The following is a 20,038-nucleotide window of genomic DNA, read 5'->3' as shown; positions in this document are numbered from 1 at the left end:
GACACTCGAAAAAGGAAATATCGTTTTTGTGAGTATCTTTTTCCCAGACGCTTCACTCGTGTAATCGCGTGGAAACCAATTAACCCCGTTAAGGTTCTCGCGTCGAGGAATTCACGCAGCCGATACTTATCCACGCAAATGCAATTTTATTAACCTCGGTCTTAGCGGATCGCTTGCGTCAACGAGTCTGAGCCTGACGTTTGATGAAACTCGGAAACGATCGGATTCGTGTGAGAAAATAATTTTCAAATAAAAACAGGAACGTAGAAGAACCAGCGACAACACAACTTAGATCTGAGGTGAATATGTCGTGTTCGTAATGATCGTGGCTGGTGGCTGTAGATGTCACTGCTGGGGGTACTGCTATATTATTTTCTTCCTGTTTTAGAATCGTGGAAGAAAAATCGGACTTCGTCGCCGGGATTCGATCCCGCGTTCCGAACGTTCGTAATCTAATGCGCTAACCACTGCGCTACCGTTAGTTGTTGTGTCGAGTGGCGGTATCTGTGCTGTCGAGTGCCGCCACAGATCTATTAAGAAATAAGAAATAAGCCCAAAAACATAGAATTTACAAATTCAGTGCTACTCGTATTTCTTGTAAAACGTGGCACAGCGTAATTCGATATCTGGTAGTCGGTAAACTCCTTGTTATCTTTAAAAAAACTTTACCACACGCTAGCACAGAAACCATAAGAAAGATGAATCGTTCTTACGAGAAGTCCCCAAACAAGTCTGTCAGCCTCGATATTGTCCGCCATTTATCGAGTCAAGGCTCGATGTATAGTCAGTGGAAGAAATAAAATAAGGTTAGAAAATTGTTCAGATGTTAATGTTAATAAGCATCTGTACTCATTCCAGGAACTGTTCTTTTGTTCGTAATATATTGAACAAAATTTCCTACGCTCTAAAAATACGTGATCATTTGGTATTCTTTATAGAGAACTTTAAATTATTGAAATTTAAATGGTGGAAGTTTTCATCATACAGAAATTTCACATTTTTTCCACATATAAAAATAAGAATGACTGAAATCTGATAAGTCCCACTTTACCAGTTACGAGTGAAACCATCATCTAACGTTTATATGTAAATTTCACAACGATTTATCGGAAGTATATATCACTGCAGAAATAAATCTCTAAACGCGTGCATGAGACACCACGATGCATCTCTATCGAAACTAAAGAAGCATGAAGATGTAAAAATATGTTTGCACATCATTCTACTTATCGCGTCGTTCACGCTAATTAATTAAACCCAAGTACATTAAACGTCGTACCATCCGGCAGTGCTTTCATGCGACAACAAAGCTTTGATATTATGAAAATTAAACGTAGAAGCAAATAAAAAGACGCTTCGTTGCAAAATAATACTTTTCGTAGCCACTGTATAACCCTGACACCCAACGTGTTATTCTACCGTATTGCTGTCTTATATTATAGTACACAATGCTTTACTTTATAACCTCACTACATATCTCTCTGAAAGTGTACACGCTCGTTGGTCCAGGAAGAGGATATCACAGGGATGTCTGGACTAGGTCAGATGAACTAGGTCGAAAACGCGGAATCGTCGAGCCTAACAATTCGATTATCGCAAAGCCTGCGGCGTGTAACGTTCGCAGGTCATCCGCCTCCAGCTGGCGAAATAGAGTGGATCCACCGGTGTTGTCCAACACCTACACGCGTCAGCCTGGTTCGCAAGACTTCCGTGAAGGTGAAACTGCGATGAAGAAGGCCGAAAGAAGAAGAGGGGCGGCACCTTGCTCCCGTGTGCGTGTGTGTGTGTGTGCGTGATGGCAGCGCTGGCTTTCGCGTTCTCTACGTGCTGGAACGATTTAGTCGAGCCTAGACGACAGTCACGATCGGCTGTTTCGTTTTACGTTATACTTGGCCCACGTCTTTCATGCGTTCTTCCACCTTTCTGTGCAGATCGGTTGCATAAAACTTGCGAACGATCCAACGAGATTTTAAGTACGAAGTTCAACGAATTCGTGTTTGTAATCCGTTCTTAGATCTAAAGGTTAATTTAACGCATAAATATATTCACAGGAAAGTACTTAATATTCTAGTAAATGCTATAAACATTAGGACATTTAATAATAATAGCAAAGTTATAGTTTAATATAGATGTTTGTAATATCTCGTTAAAACCGATTTTTTGAACGATATTTCGAACAATACACGGCTGTGAAAATCGCAATGGAGAAATTTTAAGATGGTGAGAATGTTGATTTTCCGATTGTTGGAAGTTTCAAGGTAATTCGGTTGGTTTTACGTCGGTCGAGGATAGTTGTTTGGATATCGTGTTCCTGGATATCCTGCATGGGATAGCCGGAGATTCGAGTGTGATAAAAGATATGATGGTGATAAGCGCGTTGAAGCATGTCGCGAACGCGGCGACCAACGCTGTTCACTCGGCGACGAATAGCACCAGCGCTGGACACGGCCACACCAATTCTGGTACGTTTTAATTATATTTAATCTACTCGTATTTCATCCTACGTATCTCCACTGTGTTCTAGTATTATATTTAAACAATTTTTCTTTATAAATTCAGAAAGTGTCTTCTACGTTGAAAAGTTAAAAGTTTTAGCAATAAAGAGGGAAACAGGGATCGGTCAAAATGTATGTATATACATGTATACATACATATATGACACATACGAGGTGTCTAAATTATTTTGTCCAACCTTCGTACTTTATGTTAGGTTATCCGAAAAGTTTCTTCCGTTTGATAAGGAAATAATAGACGCACAAGGTTTTTTGTTGCATATTAATTTATTGAATTATGCACGAACATAATAATAGGAATAGAACGAAATGGATCACACCTAATTCAATAAAATAATATGAAACAGAAATTGTTGTTCATCTATTGTCATTTTATGAAACGAAAGAAACTTTTCGGATAACCTAATACATAGGCGAGCTTAATTTTAAGAATTTTGATTTAAGACTCTAAACTGTGAATATCATTATAAATGACATTGTCAATTTTTCAATTCTGTGGTGTTTATTTCAAGATTAATTATTCTTTTTACCGGATAATAAATTCATAATTAGATATTTTATGGACAACTTTTAACCTCAAAGTGTTTAATTTCAACAATATTTTTTCTTCTTTTTTTAAGAATAGCAAATTCATAATTATTAAGTATATTGCTAATGTTCAAATTCTGAATCATTAATTTTAAGGGAACTTGTTCATCGAATAAGAAATGAAGACATTCAGTTTCGATGTGGAAAATTACTTTCGATTTTATTTGATTTTACGCAAGATAAATGTCGTAACTGTAAGAAAGCAGCTTTTCGGAAATTAGGCGTATCGACTGTACAATTAAACGCTTAAGATTTTTATCAAATCTTACAGTATCGATTTGGCACCAAATACGATAGCGAGCCACGATAATCGCTTATCTCAAACGTTCGGGAAAAGCCAAACGCGTGTATCACGAGTGCCAGGAAATCGATTTAATTTCCTTCGGTTTATTAATCGTGACAACGTCGTTTAATTAGCCGTGTAAATCAGGCGACCGATTTTTATAATTCTAAACGTTTTTTCCTTATAAATCTCATTTTCGCTTCTCAACATCAGAAATATTCCGCTTTGCAGTGGAATGAGCATTGCCAGGACAGTAATTTTAATAATTTCCTAGAACATGTAGAATTGAATATCGGTGTAAATAAGTGATAGTGAGTTAATAATCACGACAAAATAACACGGCATTTACGCGTTGATATTATTATTAAAATTGTATTCAAAATACTAAGATTATTGTTAAAGATATTAGTTCGTCAAAGTGCCACGCGATATCGCTATAACACGCGAAATCACGACACAACACGTGGTCTGTAACGGACATAATGGTTCAACGCACACAAGCTTGTAATCCTGCTATAATATAAAGCTACGAAATTGCGTGGCGTCACAATTACGAAATTCCAACGATTTCGCGTTGCTCGCCTTTAACGAGCCTTAAAAATATATACTTGCCAAATTGAAAGCCACGTTACGTTGCTCGTTTATATGCGGCCTTGCAAGTGTTATTTGTTAAATTACAATCACGTTTGCATCGCTGGTGGAGAAATTTGCATATAAACGTTGCATGATGACTTAATAACCATATAATCGTTAAATCACTGTAATAACAAATCCAAGCAACAAATCATTCTAATAACAAATCTATCTTCGAGTAAAAGACTCGAAGGTTTGCCGGCTCGAATTTTCACGCTTAACGCTGTTGTACGCTACACTGTTCGAGGCATCGTTTCACTGCGTTTTTAAATTCTAACTACAAAGCTGGCAAAACGTCAGAAAGAAATTACTTTTAGACACACAACAGTGTTGTATACAAGCGTGAAATTTATCTTCGGCGAACCGCGCCTAAAATCGATACGAATCGTAATCTTCAAAAATTTCTGTAGGTTACGTAAAATTGATTTTACGTAATACACGGAGAATCGATCGAGGGTTGTAAGAAAGATCGACCAGATGCTCGATTGGTTTCTTCGTCGCGTTTTTTCGCCATTCTTCGGTTTATCTCGGTCGAAAGCATCCACGCGCCTCGCTCGATTGTATTCATATTGGAATATCGGTTACGCAAAACACGAAAGGTCACACAGACACCATGAGACGCGCATGAGAGCACACAACTTTCTTGTTTTCGACGCCTGCAGAACGGACACGTGATATCGCGATTGATAGAAACGATCGAATACAGATACGTATATCGAATTCGAATTCGATGCCAATCATTGGGTAATTATTGAATTTTATGTAACGCGCACGAGCGATTGTAGCCGAGAAATAAGCGGAGAGAGGGATCGTATGGAAAGGTCAAAACACGGTAGATTGTGCAATTGGTAGAAAACGTGGATTCTTCGGTAATTTTCTACATTGTTCGACGCAATTTTTTTCAGATGGCAGATTTGATTTCGTGTGTGATTTCGCAATTCGATGCTGCTACGGATCATTTCAGTTTAATCGCGTTCCTCAATCTTTCGAAAATTTCTCAAACTTGACGAGAATATTACAAATTAATCGTCTGTATGATTTTTCTTTTCGATTCGTCAGAGACGTTAACGGTCCTGCTTCGTGTTGTTGTTAATAATAATCTATCGTTCGTTGAAACTAAAGTCTTGAAAGCTAGCTGCGATGCATACAAACGCCATTACGACTAAAACAAACTGTTTATGCGACCGCTACGATAATTTCCACGGCACGAAGCAACCACAACCGAACACATTACCGTCACGATATCGTGCGCTCTTACGAGAACGGAATCGCAACTTTCTTGCCACGCCTAATGTCAAGAGCGCCATTCTGTCCCGTACTCTTCGTTCCAATTCATCCGCCATTCCCCATATCTAACGTACTAACGTGTAGTTACTTCCAAAGGAACGAGTCAAACGGTTACTCAAACCCGTAACGAGCTTCGAACTCGTTTAATTTCAAACAACTAATTATTACGAGCTAATTACGATTTACGATGATAAGCGGTTCGAAGAGAAACTGTAATCGAAATGTGAAATTTCGTTGAAAACGCGATCGACTGTGTACGTGTCACTATACAGCTGCTTCAAGCTAATAAATTACGAAACGTTGAAATTTTTTACACAAAAGTATATGTGTTACGAAAAAAATTGTATGTTTCACAGGAAAACCTAACCTGTATTAATATTTTTCTACTACTCACTGTGCCAATCATGTTTACATTTTCGTTAAAATTGATTTTCCTAAAAGCAGCGCTTGCCAATTTTTAGATATACTAAAAACAAAAAGTTTCCGGAATTTGTTCTATTTGTTCTATTGTTGATTAACACACCAATAGGATAACGCAATAGTGCGTTGACCTACTATTAGACTTCGCGTGTCGGTCGGCCATTTTCGTTTCTATTCGCCATAGATTATAGCTGGTGAAAAGATGGTGGCTGGACCTATAGGTGACAGACGGGATATTTTTATGGCTGACAAAGAATTTACTTTTTCATGGCGCGTGCAATTTCAGGCGAAATTGAGCGGCAGGCCGGAAACGTGCTCGTATACAAGTTGATTGGAATAGCGAAGGTTACTTGGCATTTCGACGAGTCTCGTTCGACACGTGTAATATTCAAAGTAGATGTCAGAGCCGCGTGTAGGTTATGGAAACGACAGAGTACGTCTCATTTCGAAACTTTCTTTCCGCTTTCAGACTGCTTTTTGCATGTTGCTATTGTCAAAATTCCGAATGTACGAAACGCTACGAAATATTAAATATCGTTTTAAGATATTACTTTTGAAATAATCAAGAAAGTCTTCAACATATTTACATATCATCTTGGAAAACGATACATCATAGAATATACTTTCAAATATCAAGCGTATAAGTAACAGTTTTTTATTTATATTTCTTTTCGCTTTTTTCTCGGTGAAATTGTACACTTCGGTTTGTTTATCTGTAGCACTGTAGCTTATGCGAAACGACGAATCGTACGAGGCAAGGCAATTTATAATTATTTGAAAGTCAAATTTCACCAAGCGACTAGAATATCTCCGAGCTGCATCAACATTCAAGGACAAGCCTTCGAATTTCTGCTTCCACTTTTGTTCGCAAATCAGCCGCGAATAATTCGTTCAAATCTACAAATATATCCTCTTCCTCGTTTATTAAATGACGAAGGTCATTTAATGTTAGTATTTAACAAAGTAACGAACATCGTAAATTTCGTCGATTTCACTGGACGAATTTTAATACGGAGCTTCTTATTAATAAAAAATATCAGTAACTTGAAAGCCAGGCAACGAAGTTAAAACGACACACTCGGTACGTTATCCTTTTCAACTGGATTTCAAAATCCGAACAGGCTTCTCTTCAACGAAAGCCCCATTTACCTTTCCGCTAAGGCCCATTCCATTCTTTACCATGTATTTTCCTGCACTGAGATTTATCTTTTGTACAGAAAAATAGCGTTAAGAGATCTTGCATGGGTCTGCCACTTCTTCTTCTCCTCTTTTTTTTTTTTTTTTTTTTTTTTTTTGTAAAAGGAACGCTGTTTCGCTGAAACGATGCTATGTGAAGCCACCTCTTTCATATAAAAACGTTCGCTCATAGAAATGATTCTTCATGGTTCCATCCGTTTTATAGAGAGAACCGCTCTCATAGAAACGATCGTAGAAACGACGCGGCGAGATTTATCTTGCCGTCAGTCGGAATATTCTTTTAAACGCTTCCAACCGACTGGCTCGCCGTAATAAAAACACGAAGCATCGTTCTGCTACGCGTTTTCATCATTACCAATTTCCGTTCCCTCTGTTTATGCGTTTTATACGATCCGTATACCGTGTGCTCGAGGCGGATGAATGCAACCGGAAGTGGAGGAACGTCGGCGGTTTCTTTGTACGCAAAGTGCATACGGTATTTCTGTCTACGGACACGTGTAATATCGTGGATCGGCTATCAAATGATAATCCTGTTTAATCGTGGAAAATGATAGACAAGCTGAGTGAGCTTCTATGTTTAATGGGATAATCACAGGATGTTTAACTGAAATAAAAAGAAGAAATGAAATACGTGTAAACAGTGAAGAGTGAAATAACAAGGAAACAGTTAATAATATAATTGTGCGAAAGAGAAGGTGTTTTAATTAAATTAAGGCTGATATGTATCGTATGATAAACGCTGGTAGATAGTTTTTGAGGTTAGAAGTTTTATTCGCTTAGTGATGTTGATAGAGTACCAACTTTGGAATGTATTTAAGACATAATTAGTCGTGTGGTAAATATCATATAATTGAGAGCTTTCAAACACCTACAAGTTAGATTCTGGTTCGTTATCGACAAAGTTTTTAAGTTTCTTCCTTTCTGCTACTTTCTACGTATTGAGGTTAGGTTGAGGTTAGGTGATCTGCAAATAAGTGATTGCGGGTTTTGTCGTTAGGTGGTATCAGTTACCAAATCAATACTTTTTAAAAGCTTCCATACAAATGTTAGATTTCAAAATGTACTTGATCTCGTCTCCATTTTCCGCCAATGTTCCACATAGCGAACATTTAAGAACAATATCTGCGTATCGACATAGGCAACGAAAAGAAGCTAACTTTCTAAAATTCCGTAGATCGAAATGATTAAACTTTCCAGGTTTTTAACCGTGTAAGATATGAAAGTGGTAGAAGGACAAGTCTAGAGCGAAGAAAAGCGAGTAAAAAAAGTGAAAGTCGTGCTGCGAGAAGAAGAGCCACTCGTTTCGAACCAAACACCCGAGATATATCGTTCGTTACCAATTGCGATGAACGTTTCCGCGTAGACGATTACAAAATCACCGAAACCAGACACGATTTATAGAAACACGACATTAAACGCTTAGAAAACGATGGAAGGCGTGTAGTGAATGCCACAGTCAATAATTGTCTGTCACGGTATAATTGTTGCGCCGCCAATTTGTTTCCATCATCAGCGATACAACTGTCGACTATTATGTAAGCACACTTATTTCTAACAGGATAATCAAAATGTCTGCGGTCTGGAAGCGAGAAAAAAGGCATGCGTAGTAAAGAAAATAAAATATTCTTTGCTGTGCAAAATGCATTTTTTAAGATCGAGGGGCTTGCAACTAAGACGACTGTTGTTAAATTTTTTAGCAATGGCATATAGCTTCCAGAACGTTGTACTTTGAGAAGTTATGAATTAACCTAACCTCAACCTAACCCCAATCAAAATGTCTGCTGTATGATAGAGAGAAAAAGGGCATGCGTAGTAAAGAAAAAAAAATATTCCTTGCTGTGCAAAATGCATTTTTTAAAATCGGGGGGCTTGCAACTAAGACGACTGTTGTTAAATTTTTTAGCAATGGGATATAGCTTCCAGAACGTTGTACTCTAAGAAGTTGTGAATTAACCTAACCTCAACCTAACCCCAATCAAAATGTCTGCTGTATGATAGAGAGAAAAAGGGCATGCGTAGTAAAGAAAAAAAAATATTCCTTGCTGTGCAAAATGCATTTTTTAAAATCGGGGGGCTTGCAACTAAGACGACTGTTGTTAAATTTTTTAGCAATGGGATATAGCTTCCAGAACGTTGTACTCTAAGAAGTTGTGAATTAACCTAACCTCAACCTAACCCCAATCAAAATGTCTGCTGTATGATAGAGAGAAAAAAGGCATGCGTAGTAAAGAAAAAAAAATATTCTTTGCTGTGCAAAATGCATTTTTTAAAATCGAGGGGCTTGCAACTAAGACGACTGTCGTTAAAGTTTTTAGCAATGGCATATAGCTTCCAGAACGTTGTACTTTAACAAGTTGTTAATTAATCAAACAATAAATACATTTAAACTGTACAGCATCCTGTTTCATATACAAATACGTTGCTACTGTGAGTAATTGATAAAATAAATTAGCCAGAAAATCATTTGCAAAAGTCTTAAATAAAAGATAAATCAAATTTGGCTAAAAGATACAAGAAAAGAAAAACACATCTCCATTCGCGAAAAAGAAGAAAAAAAAAAAGGATCAATGGGTTGTACTGTCAGAGAAAATGATTGTTATTTTTTACATTTCTGTCCGCGATTCATTGAAATTCGTCGGATGGTCGACGACGCATGGACAAGCGGAAGCTCGTCCGACCTCCGATATATTGCCGTGTTCGATTCGTGGATTTTCGTACGCGAAGGGCACATAATGAGCATGCGTGGCCTTGCGAATGTCGTTTGCAACGCAAGGCCGCGCGATTGCCTCGTTATCTACCTGCAAAACGCGTCAGGTGTTCCACGCCTGACAAACAGTTTATTGTTCCTTTATGACTTACGCGTGTTCGGGTCACAGCGTCTCGTTCCTGCATCTGTGTAAGTTCGTTAGTTACTCTAAAATATTAGGTTGGCAACTAAGCAATTGCAGATTTCGACAATACCAGCTAATGAAAAGTCCGCAATTACTTAGTTGCCAACCAACAATAGTTTAGAACAGAACGTTTTGTCAAATTGAACGAACTGTACATTCGCGCGAAACCTTCCACACCGACCAGCCATCTACGCGTATTCTTTATGCCTAACCTAACCTCAACCTAACCCCAATCGCTGTCACAGAATTCGTATCACCGTTTTGTTCCTCTATTGTTTTTCCTTTTTATTCGCTTAAGGTTGTAATGTTTTGTTAACTAAAAAGAAAAAAGAATTCTTTCCACGGAATCAGAAGTAAATTTGTCGACATGATGTTAGTGGCAGGACGTAGCGTATCGTGATCCTTTAAATTACATTTTATACTCGTTGCCACGTGTAACGATGTTTGAAGAACAAATGTTTATGGAAATTTATATTTTTCTAAATGCAAGTGAAAATGTAGAACCTAAGCATAAATTCGTCTCGCGCATGAAATTTTGCAACGAGCGCTACGCTTTCGATGTTTCATATATTTTTACATATTACGTACCTTTAAATTTCCCACAGCTGCATTAACATTCACGGCCTATGTTATTACGTAAGACAGCTAGCAGCAGAAATAGTTGCACGTATTTCTATATATAAAACAGGTGTGAAACGCGGCTCATAATACGTTTCATAGTGCCACTTCCTCTTTCGCGCGTTTGTGTGCAGCAGGCGAGCGAATGGGGCGCTGGTGTCGTGTCGTCGCGTCGTTCAACGACCTCGCAGGCGAGAGGAAGGAGGATCGTTCTTCTCGGCTTTTCACCGATTCCTTGTAGAAAGTTTGTCGATAGGAGGCGCGCCAGCCTTGAAAATCGCCGCTGCCACCGTTCAGGTGATCGACTCGATGCCAAAAAAGGTGTCACGGACGTGATAAGTGGCGAATTTAGAATTTCAAAGGTAATTGGCTGTACCGCTAACATTTTACGTAACATTTGACGAAAAAGCAAAGCTTGTAAAAATGTATTCCTTTTCCTCTTCCTTTTTTAGCTATTCTGTTTCATAAAACTGAACAACTTTAATCGCTTTCGTAAATCTTACGACCACATTTTCACAGATTCGTGGAATTTTCCAGTTCGACGAAACTCTTGTTATCTTTCGGAATAGATCGAAAAAGTTTCGTTTTATTCAGACTGAACTGAGTATTGTGCGAGCTTTGTTCGGAATGATAATTGTCAAATGTAATATTTTGCAAAAGGACGTAGACAATTTTATGGAATTCGCAGTTCTCAGAACATCGTTCCCGTAGATTTTCTTCTACATTTTCCAAGTTTCCCGTGACGTCATGTAGAAACGTTGAACGATTACCCTCATACACCTCCTCTTACAAAGAACGATCTTCAGCGGAAATGGGTTAATCGTTCGGGCACAAAGGAACGCGATCGCGAAAAATTACAGGTCTGACAGAAATCTGACGTGTAACATATGTCAACAGACTCGACCGTTCTTTTTCGTCGTCGTTCTTTTCCCATCTTCCAAAGGAACCGAGATAAAACGCTAACCGCAACTGTGGACTTTCTGTAATGAAATAGAACGTTCATTTCCTCTTTTCTGATTATAAATCAAACTGCAGAAAACAGAGGTATGAAACTGAATAGAAAGAAGCGATAGAATAATGTCCATCGTGAGACAGCCAATTACCCAATACGAAAAAGCAATTGAAGCAGAAAGTTCTCGCAATTATCCAGTCGGTCTACGATTTCCTACTTTACCACTGTTCTGTTAAAACACACGTGATTCCTAAGTTCAAGATCATGTTTTTTTTTTATTATTATTATTATTTAATTTGTACTTTACATTTTTCTAGCTTTATTGCTAAATGATAAAAAGTGGATGGCTCTACCCCTGGTGGGATACCATCTTCCTGTTTGATTATTTTATTTCTCAAAATCATATTGAGAAAAAGTTACCATCAGATGGCACATACTTCAGTGAGAAAAGAATCTTTCAAAATACTGCAATTCTTATTCTCCGGGAAAAAGTAAAAATTTGCTTCTTCAAGAATGAAATTTCGTCTTTTTCTTCTGTTACTTTAAAAACACCCACAAATTTACAAACTCACCTGACATTTCCACCGAACAGCGAAAATATCGGCTAAATTCTCATAGAAAGAAGACTAAAAAGTAAATACCCCACTAACCTCACTAAAGAAATAAACTAGTCAAATTCGAAGATGGTATCCCGCTGGGGTTAGCCATCCACTTTTTTTATTTAGCAGTTAAGCTAGAAAAATTTACCAAATGTCCAGCTGGACAAATTGTAAGATACGAATTAAATAATAAAAAGAAAACTCGTCTGGTTTTCCAAAATAGAATGATCCTACTCGTTATCAGCTAACAATCAGAAACTCTACTTCTCCACCGACCTCTCTGTCAGCAAATACAAACAAATCTGGACGCTGGACGCGTCACGAACAGCTAGCCGACCGAAGATCGATGAGTCATCGATGGCCACCGCGACATTCGTCTTAATTCGTCAGACTCGGACTTTCTCGTGCCGAATTGCAACAGCGCCTTAGTATCTTGGAAGATCGTTCCGCGAGTCGCAGGATCGATAGCCTGGTTCTTCCCCAGAGGAAAGTTCGGTGCCGCGGCTTTATTAGAAACCGTCACGGCAACAAAATATCACGAGCGAGGCATCTACGTATCGGCGACAAGCGGAAATTTATCGACGATATTTCTCGGCCAGAAGTATCGACCCTCGTTTCCATCCAACGAGCAACGTTGTTCCGCGCGAGCCTCATCCCCTTCCTGCCGTGCCATTCTCCTCTTTTCCCCCACCACTCTCTATCCCTACTCCTTCGCTCTCTTTCGCCCCATCTTCCCATCGCTCCTCGAAAAACGATTTATTCCTGCCACCTTGCCACTCCTCGTCCAACAATCCGAACGCTCGAGATCACGCGGATCGGTCGCTGGAATAATTAGACCCGTTTCGAATCGCTTAATTAGCCTGGAAAAGCAGAAGGCGCGTTTTAAAGAATGGCCTTGTGGAGGGGGAAGTAGGTCGTGGAAAAAAGGCCGGCCTCTTGTCGACAGTAGTTGGAAAAACCGACGCAAGTTCACGGTCGTGTCTCGACTTCCCGTGAAACTGGCTTTTCCTCTTTTTTCCTCTCGTAGCTCCCCGGCTTGTTTCAGTGCACCTGCACGCAACTGGGGTACGCTGAAATCCATGCACCGAATACTTGCACTTTATCGAATTTTCTGACACGTGCACATAAGGTCATCATCAATTGCTTACGCACGTTAACTGTTCGTAAAGAACAGGACACTTACAGAAGGTGGGGTAAAGCTAAAAAATTATTCAGAGGTTTAAGAATTATGATCAGAACGTTAAAGAATTAGCTGGCGTGTAACGGTAGACGATATATTGAATTTTACGATGGCGATCTGATCGATGGCACGAGCAGAGAATTTCATGTTACCGCCATAGGATTTATTTATTCAGAAATATTAGAAATTAGGGTTCCCAATGATTTATATCCTAAATCATAAGTTTATTGATAGATGCATCTATTTACAATGTGTTAAACAGGAAACGGTCATTTAACATGAACTGAATACAGTAGTACTGTATAATTAAGATAACTAAATGGATAATTCGCAACTCACAATTAGTAGTTTACAACTCATAACAACTTGGCAAGTCCACTCTCCACTCCTCACAACTCCACTCTTAGTTAACGACTGCCTGGTAATTCGTCTTTCTCCCTTAAGCATCCCTTTGTCTTTTCTCACAGCCTCACCACATACGTGTTCCGTAACCGCCGCGATCATGGTCATGTCACAGAGCCATAAATTAGCAATAGAAAAACCAAGAATATCTAACGAACATCTTGCTGGCCATCGAAACAACAACGTAGAGGGTGTTGCAGTGTGAGAAAACAGTAACAGTATGGCCACCTGTGACCTTGGGCCCCGGCAACGCCCTCTCCATAAGAGCCAAACCCATAGTATATATAAACCTTCCCAAAATCAGCTCTCCAGACACTCTGTTCTAACATTCTTAACTGTCACTCTGTTGGATTCACGTAACAAATTCTGTCAGTACATCTAAAGTCTGAATTTTGACTTACCTTGCTCGTGGAACGTTTCAATTTACGCGAAACCATTCGGACGACCAGTGATTTTCTTAATTGCACCACTGCCCGTGTCTTCAACCTAACAGTCACGTAGACCTTCCACCGCGTAACTATTCGACTGAAGGACCAACGACACATTGATGGGCCACTCGGCCCATTGAAGTTTCCAGACTCTTTTGGGGTTAGGTTGAGGTTAGGTTGAGGTTAGGTCTATGCTGTCGGCACTTAGACTTTCTCGCAACATTGTTTATGGTTCAGCAGATATTCCTTAGGCAATCTGTCCACGATACTACATCAAATTAGGTGTTACTTTCACTACTAAGAAGTTAATCTTTAGAATCTGATCTGTATTCGCTTGCAATTCAGCAATTGATCGTCGACCGTTAAGGATTCAAGAGGATTTGTCTCTGTTTCTGAGGATGATATAGGATTTCACCTCGTCTTCTAATATTTACACCATTTTCCCTCGTGCAATCAGTCTTCCACCGCTTGACACCTATTTACAGTATCTTGCTACACAATCAGCCTGCAACAGTGCTTATCGCTTGCTATCCAGATTATTCAACCGTACGCTCCCCGTTCATATTCTCATACAACTTCTGAGGCAGTCGTGGATGGCAGAAAAATCAAACGGTCACGATATTACGCGCGATTCTCAACAATTCGTCAACTGCAGTGTGGAAAAGAATTTCATTGGAAAACAAGCGATAACGTAGCGTGGAAGAAACGATGCGTGGTGGCAAGATGCGCGGAAGTGGGACGAAATCGTAATGTTGATAAGGTATTGGATGCGTAAATAAGGTTGAAAGTCAGATTTTCGCGAGAAGCGTGTCAGAGGTCGTGGCCCCTATCTAATCGAGGCTCTGCAAACGTTATGCACCGAACAACGTATACGAGAGCTGAGAACGGATGGTCAGTCACGATCCGATCGTTAATAACTTAACCTGGTGCGTGAAAACTCGATCTGAAAATGCTGAAATCGTATCTGTCCGTTCTATCGATCGTTTTACTGTTTTCCACGATCGTTCGATCGCAGGAACAACAGACCTGCAGGCAGATAAAAGGGTACAAGGTGTGCGACAAAAAGGGAACCCTGGTGGACGTCAGCCAACAAGAATTCGAGGAAACGTTAGAGATTCACGACTTGAACCTGCTGGCTATTCGAGAAAACACCTTCAAGAATCTAACGACCACGAAGCTGAGCTTCGGTCTGGGTAACAAAATCTCCGCGGTGAAAAAGAAGTCGTTCAAAGGATTGGAGAAACTGGAACGGCTGGACCTAGACAGCAACGTTATATCTCTGTCACCGAATCTGTTCTCAGAACTGAAGCAATTGCATTCGCTATCTCTGATCTTCAATAAGATCAGCGAGATACCCAAAGACACTTTCGCTGATCTGTCCAACTTGATGTGGCTGTACTTGGGACACAACGACATCGAATCGGTGAACAAGGACTCGTTCTCAGGATTATCTTCGTCGCTGACGTTCCTCTGGTTAAACGACAATAAAATCACCAGCATAGAGACTGGAGCGTTCAGTCAGATGCCAGAATTGACCCGTCTTCACTTGGAGAACAATAAACTAACCTCAATTCAGCCAGGGGTGCTGCGAGGATTGCACAAGTTGGACGGTCTCTTTCTCGAAGAGAATGAATTGACCAGCGTGTCCAAGAACGATTTCAAAGGACTGATTGGTTTAAGGATTTTGAACCTGCATCACAATCAGATAGCAAGTATCGAGTCAGGAGCATTCTCAGATCTCAGTCAGTTGGAACAATTGGACCTGAGGAAGAACCAACTGACCCGAGTTGACTCCGGAGTGTTCAATGGACTGTCCAACTTGAAAAGGTTGGATCTCTCTGATAACAAGATCGCTGTAGTGCAATCTGGTGCGTTTGCAGGCCTTTCAGCGCTGAAAACCTTAATCCTGGCGAACAATAAATTAACTGACGTAGATAGAAAGGACTTTGGACTGACCAGTTTGACTATTCTGTATACGTAAGGCGAGGCTATTCTCTGCTATACGGAGTGTTATACACAGTTTGCAGAATGTAGAGATCGGTGTAATAAAGGAGTGTGACGTTGTACATGTTAAATCAATGACCAACTTGTCTTTGTCCTGGCTCTATTTCTTCAATTATTACTGTTATAGTAAAATGCCAATACGTACATTGCATTGATTTTTCCATAGAGTTTTAGGCCTCAAAACTTCTCAGTCAGCTGAAAGAAAAATTCAAGTCTACACTGATTTAGCTTGCAATTAAATTATGTTTGTAAAACCTAACCTAATGAGAGTTCTGGAACTATTAGGTTGGAAACTAAGTGATTGCGGATTTTGTCATTAGGTGGTAATGACAAAATCCGCAATCACTTAGTTGCCAAGCAATAATAGGCAAAATTTTCTCACTGCCAGAAAAAAATTAAACTAAACTTAATTCAGGATATTGTTTGCAGAATTATTTTCAATTCTTACAATTATTTCAAATTCAATGGTGTATTTTTAAAACCTATCAAATCACGTATTCGTAGTATTCTGATCTAGTAGCAACATGATCTGAACAAAGTTAAAAGCGATTGCAGATTTTTTTTCAGTTATCTAATCCAGATTCATTTCAGTTCAAAGAAATCTTATTTTTATTTACTCGGTTTTTAAGGGGAATTCGTGTTATGTGGTGTCAGATGTACGCGATTCTCGTTAATCTCGCTGGCCGACATTAGATAAGTGGAAACTTCTGTCGGTCGTTGTTCTTTCTGGCGTTATCAGCGTGCAACAAGAGAGTGCGGCACGCGCGAGTCAAGTGTTGCGTTTTAAACGCGCACGTTGTTCAACGTGAAATGAGCGCGAGAAATAGCGTCGCCATTTTGTTAGCCGAAATGCACGCCACACTTTTCAAACAACTTCCATTTCCTGCAAATTTCGAAATTTCTTCCGTATTCCAAAAATAATGAATTTTTTTTTAATTATTTTTGTTAATGCTTAGAATCATAGAAAAATACGAAATTACAAACTGGAAGGCGATTGCTGTTCGTTACACTAAAATCTAAAGATCCGAGCTTTGTGTTACGTTTGTGTTACGTGCATTGCAGATTAAGAAAAAATTGTACTCTTGTTAGGAAAAGCAAGAGATAATGAGATGGGTGGAAGCTTTCGAGAAAAATATTGGAATCAGAATAGCGAAGTAGCTGTGGAAGCGCTCCCTTGTAGGAATTCCAAATCGAAGCTGGGAAAGTAGGTGGAAATGGAAAAGGCTGTCGAAAAGAGTTAATGGCTGGACGAGAACGACTTTCTACCAAATTGATCCAACTTCGTATTCTCAGCCTTCATCCACTTTTCCTTGAATATTTTAGTACGTAAAACATTCGTGCAGGATTTGAAGACATAGGATTTACATCTTCTGATATTGGATTGGCAACTAAGTGATTGCGGATTTTGTCATTAGGTGGCGTTAGGTTGAGGTTAGGTTGGAGTTAAATTGACAAAATCCACAATCACTTAGTTGCCAACCCAATAGAATGTACATGTTTAAAAAAATACAGTATCGGTAGTTAAGGGAATAGAATAATTCTACAGAAAAATATTTGCAATCCTCCATAGAGAAAAAAGTGTAAGATAGGTTTATTTGGAAAGAGAAGTAGTTTGGAAAATGTTGAACTAAAAGCAATGCTGCAAATAAAAGTTTGTATAAAAGTATTAAAATGTAAGTGTGTATGGGAAACACTAAAATTGGCTAGAACTTGAATTGGATAAAGATATTTAAAGAAACAAAAGGAAAAATACGTGAGAATATTGAAATGTTGGGTTGGCAATACCACCTAGTGACAAAATCCGCAATCACTTAGCTGCAATAGAAAGAAACAATCGAGATACATAACAGGGAAATTTTCAAATGATACCAACGTCAATCTGGATCTTCACTGCTTTACGTGATGCGTAAAAAAATTTTGGCGAGTGCTTATCGTAAAAATCTGGAAGAAAGTTCGCTTCAGTAGCTACCTTCGTATCAAGGACAGGCAATTTGTCAAGATTGCGACCTTCGCACATAAACTCTGATCGATCCTGGCGCAATGGAATCAATCATTCAGCAGGCTAAACTCGTAGTACGTACGCGTCGAAGGTTGACATTTCACTGAACGTTTCTTGGACGATAGACACATGATTCTTTAGAAATTGTTGAGATATGTGTAATTTTCTGTGCTGGGCTGGGTTAAATGCGTAGTAGAGATACTTGTATGTGAATATCAGTGTGTGGAAGTATGTGTGTGCGCAGCGTCTCGAAAACAAAGGAATGTAAACTGTTCAGTCGGTTAACTGGAAGAAAGTGCTGAGACGCGTGCAAGTGTGTATCGATGAATATATAAGGAATCGTCCATGAAATAAATATATCATTATTTTAATATTAATCCTCAGTATAAATTTAGTGTTCCTATAACATTATTTCGGCTTCAAAGATCCACAATTTTCAACTAAAATAATACACATACCGGAAATTTATAAAGCGTCAGAACAATGAACAATGAAGCATTGTTTGTAGATTCTAAAAGCAAAATTCCTTAAATTAAACAACAATGATTAACGAAATCATCTCAATATCCTAACTCTGCTTACTAATTCAATATTCAATCCTTTGTTCAATCATTCTTAAGATTACCCAAATAATGCAAATAATCTCAACTATGCAGAAAGGTTACATTAGAAATTATCCACTAGTCAAAACGACTAATTTAAATTCATGAAGTCTTACAGAAATTTTGTAGAAATTGTTCAGATGTGGTTAGAGGCTTGCTTTCTCCATTGCTTCTAATCTGATTTTTTTCATACAAGTTTCACTTCCAATTGTGTTACATTAATTTTGATATTAATTCTTCTCGTCGTTATTTGAAAAGTTTTCTCTAGAAATAAACGTACAATACGTACATACATACGTGTACTACATACATTTTCCACTCAACTGGTTGAATTATTATAAAATTTTAATTTGTTTTGTAAAGGTTCTTTAGGATCCTGTTAGAAACGATCGAAACGTAGCTAATTTTAGGTTAGGTAGATTTACTTATCGTCTTATCTTTTTCAGAAAGCTGCTCGATTACGATTGAGAAATCCATTCGTATCAGCACAAAAGTTAGTATGAGCCGCGTTTGTACTTGTCAACTGCTCGAACGACATGTCATCTTTAGCACGAGACGCGATATTCATCACAGGGACTCGCGTTAGAATCGTAGCGGTTAGCAGCGGCCATTGAATCGATACAAATGGCGTCGGTAAAAGTGCGGTTTTTGAGCGGTCGTGTGACATTACACTCGTGTGTATCGTTTCAAGAAACAGATACTTGTGCGAGTCCCGTCTCTATCTGGGTATACGGTATACCTAGAACGACAGGAGGAGCGGCAGAGACACCTCGGGTTTGATTTACAACGGCCATTCAGTGGCGGCAAAAACGCACTCACGACGCATCTGAGAACAGCTATGGAACGTGACAGGAACACCGAGCGTGGTCGTACGTTAGACCGTTTGAAAAGCGTGAAATTATTAGGTTGCTGCATACGAGATGCCATTTCTACGACGCTTGAATTTGGCGGGCCGATACTATGAATTCAGTTTTGTCTTATCTTCGATCATTATCGCTAGAATGTTGATAAACACTTAGATTTTGATAACTACGTTTTTTAATACGTCGTTTAATATCTGTTGAAACTATACAGGCTGTGAATGTCGTGCAAAATGTGATTTACATTTTGTGACATAAAAATGGCGATAGAGTCTTATATTTAACGACGCTACTTAAGAAACTCTCTTTCATATTATTCCTCTGCTTGTCGAGATGAATGTTGGATAAAAAGGGAGTTTCACACAGGAAATAAAAATCACCCTCTTTTCTTTTGTTCCAAGTCTCCTTCGTTCTGTAATTTGCAGCTGTTCTATTCTACTTGCCCCATGCAAGAATATTATCGTGGATATGTAGTTCATCTTGGACCATTCATCGTTTTCCTGTTTCCTTTTTTTCCTTACGCTTATCGTTTACGAGAAAAACGTTGGGAAGAAATAGCATAAATGCCCTACACATAGAATT

The 20,038-nt window shown here is 38.9% G+C and overlaps 2 protein-coding genes across 11 annotated transcripts in view; both read left to right on the top strand.

The window, feature by feature from the left end:
- Btk29A (tyrosine-protein kinase Btk29A) overlaps positions 1-20,038 on the top strand; it is a 341,971-nt gene that overhangs the window by 240,886 nt on the left and 81,047 nt on the right. Inside the window, exon 1 of one of the 10 annotated variants that reach the window (XM_033341000.2) lies at positions 2,119-2,462. The exons of the other annotated variants lie outside the window; for them this stretch is intronic. Coding sequence (XP_033196891.1) covers positions 2,360-2,462 — 103 coding nt within the window. The 5' untranslated portion in view covers positions 2,119-2,359. Of the gene's footprint in view, positions 1-2,118; positions 2,463-20,038 lie in introns of those variants that run through there. 10 annotated transcript variants of the gene reach the window in all.
- Positions 14,843-16,066, top strand: LOC117160323 (uncharacterized). The gene has a single exon (XM_033341015.2). It carries the CDS (start codon positions 14,941-14,943, stop codon positions 15,970-15,972), a length of 1,032 nt encoding a protein of 343 aa, XP_033196906.1. The 5' UTR covers positions 14,843-14,940; the 3' UTR covers positions 15,973-16,066.

This window comes from Bombus vancouverensis, chromosome 18, assembly GCF_051014615.1.
Source record: "Bombus vancouverensis nearcticus chromosome 18, iyBomVanc1_principal, whole genome shotgun sequence".
Taxonomy (NCBI): Eukaryota; Metazoa; Arthropoda; class Insecta; order Hymenoptera; family Apidae; genus Bombus; species Bombus vancouverensis.
This window is presented reverse-complemented; position numbering and strand designations above follow the sequence as displayed.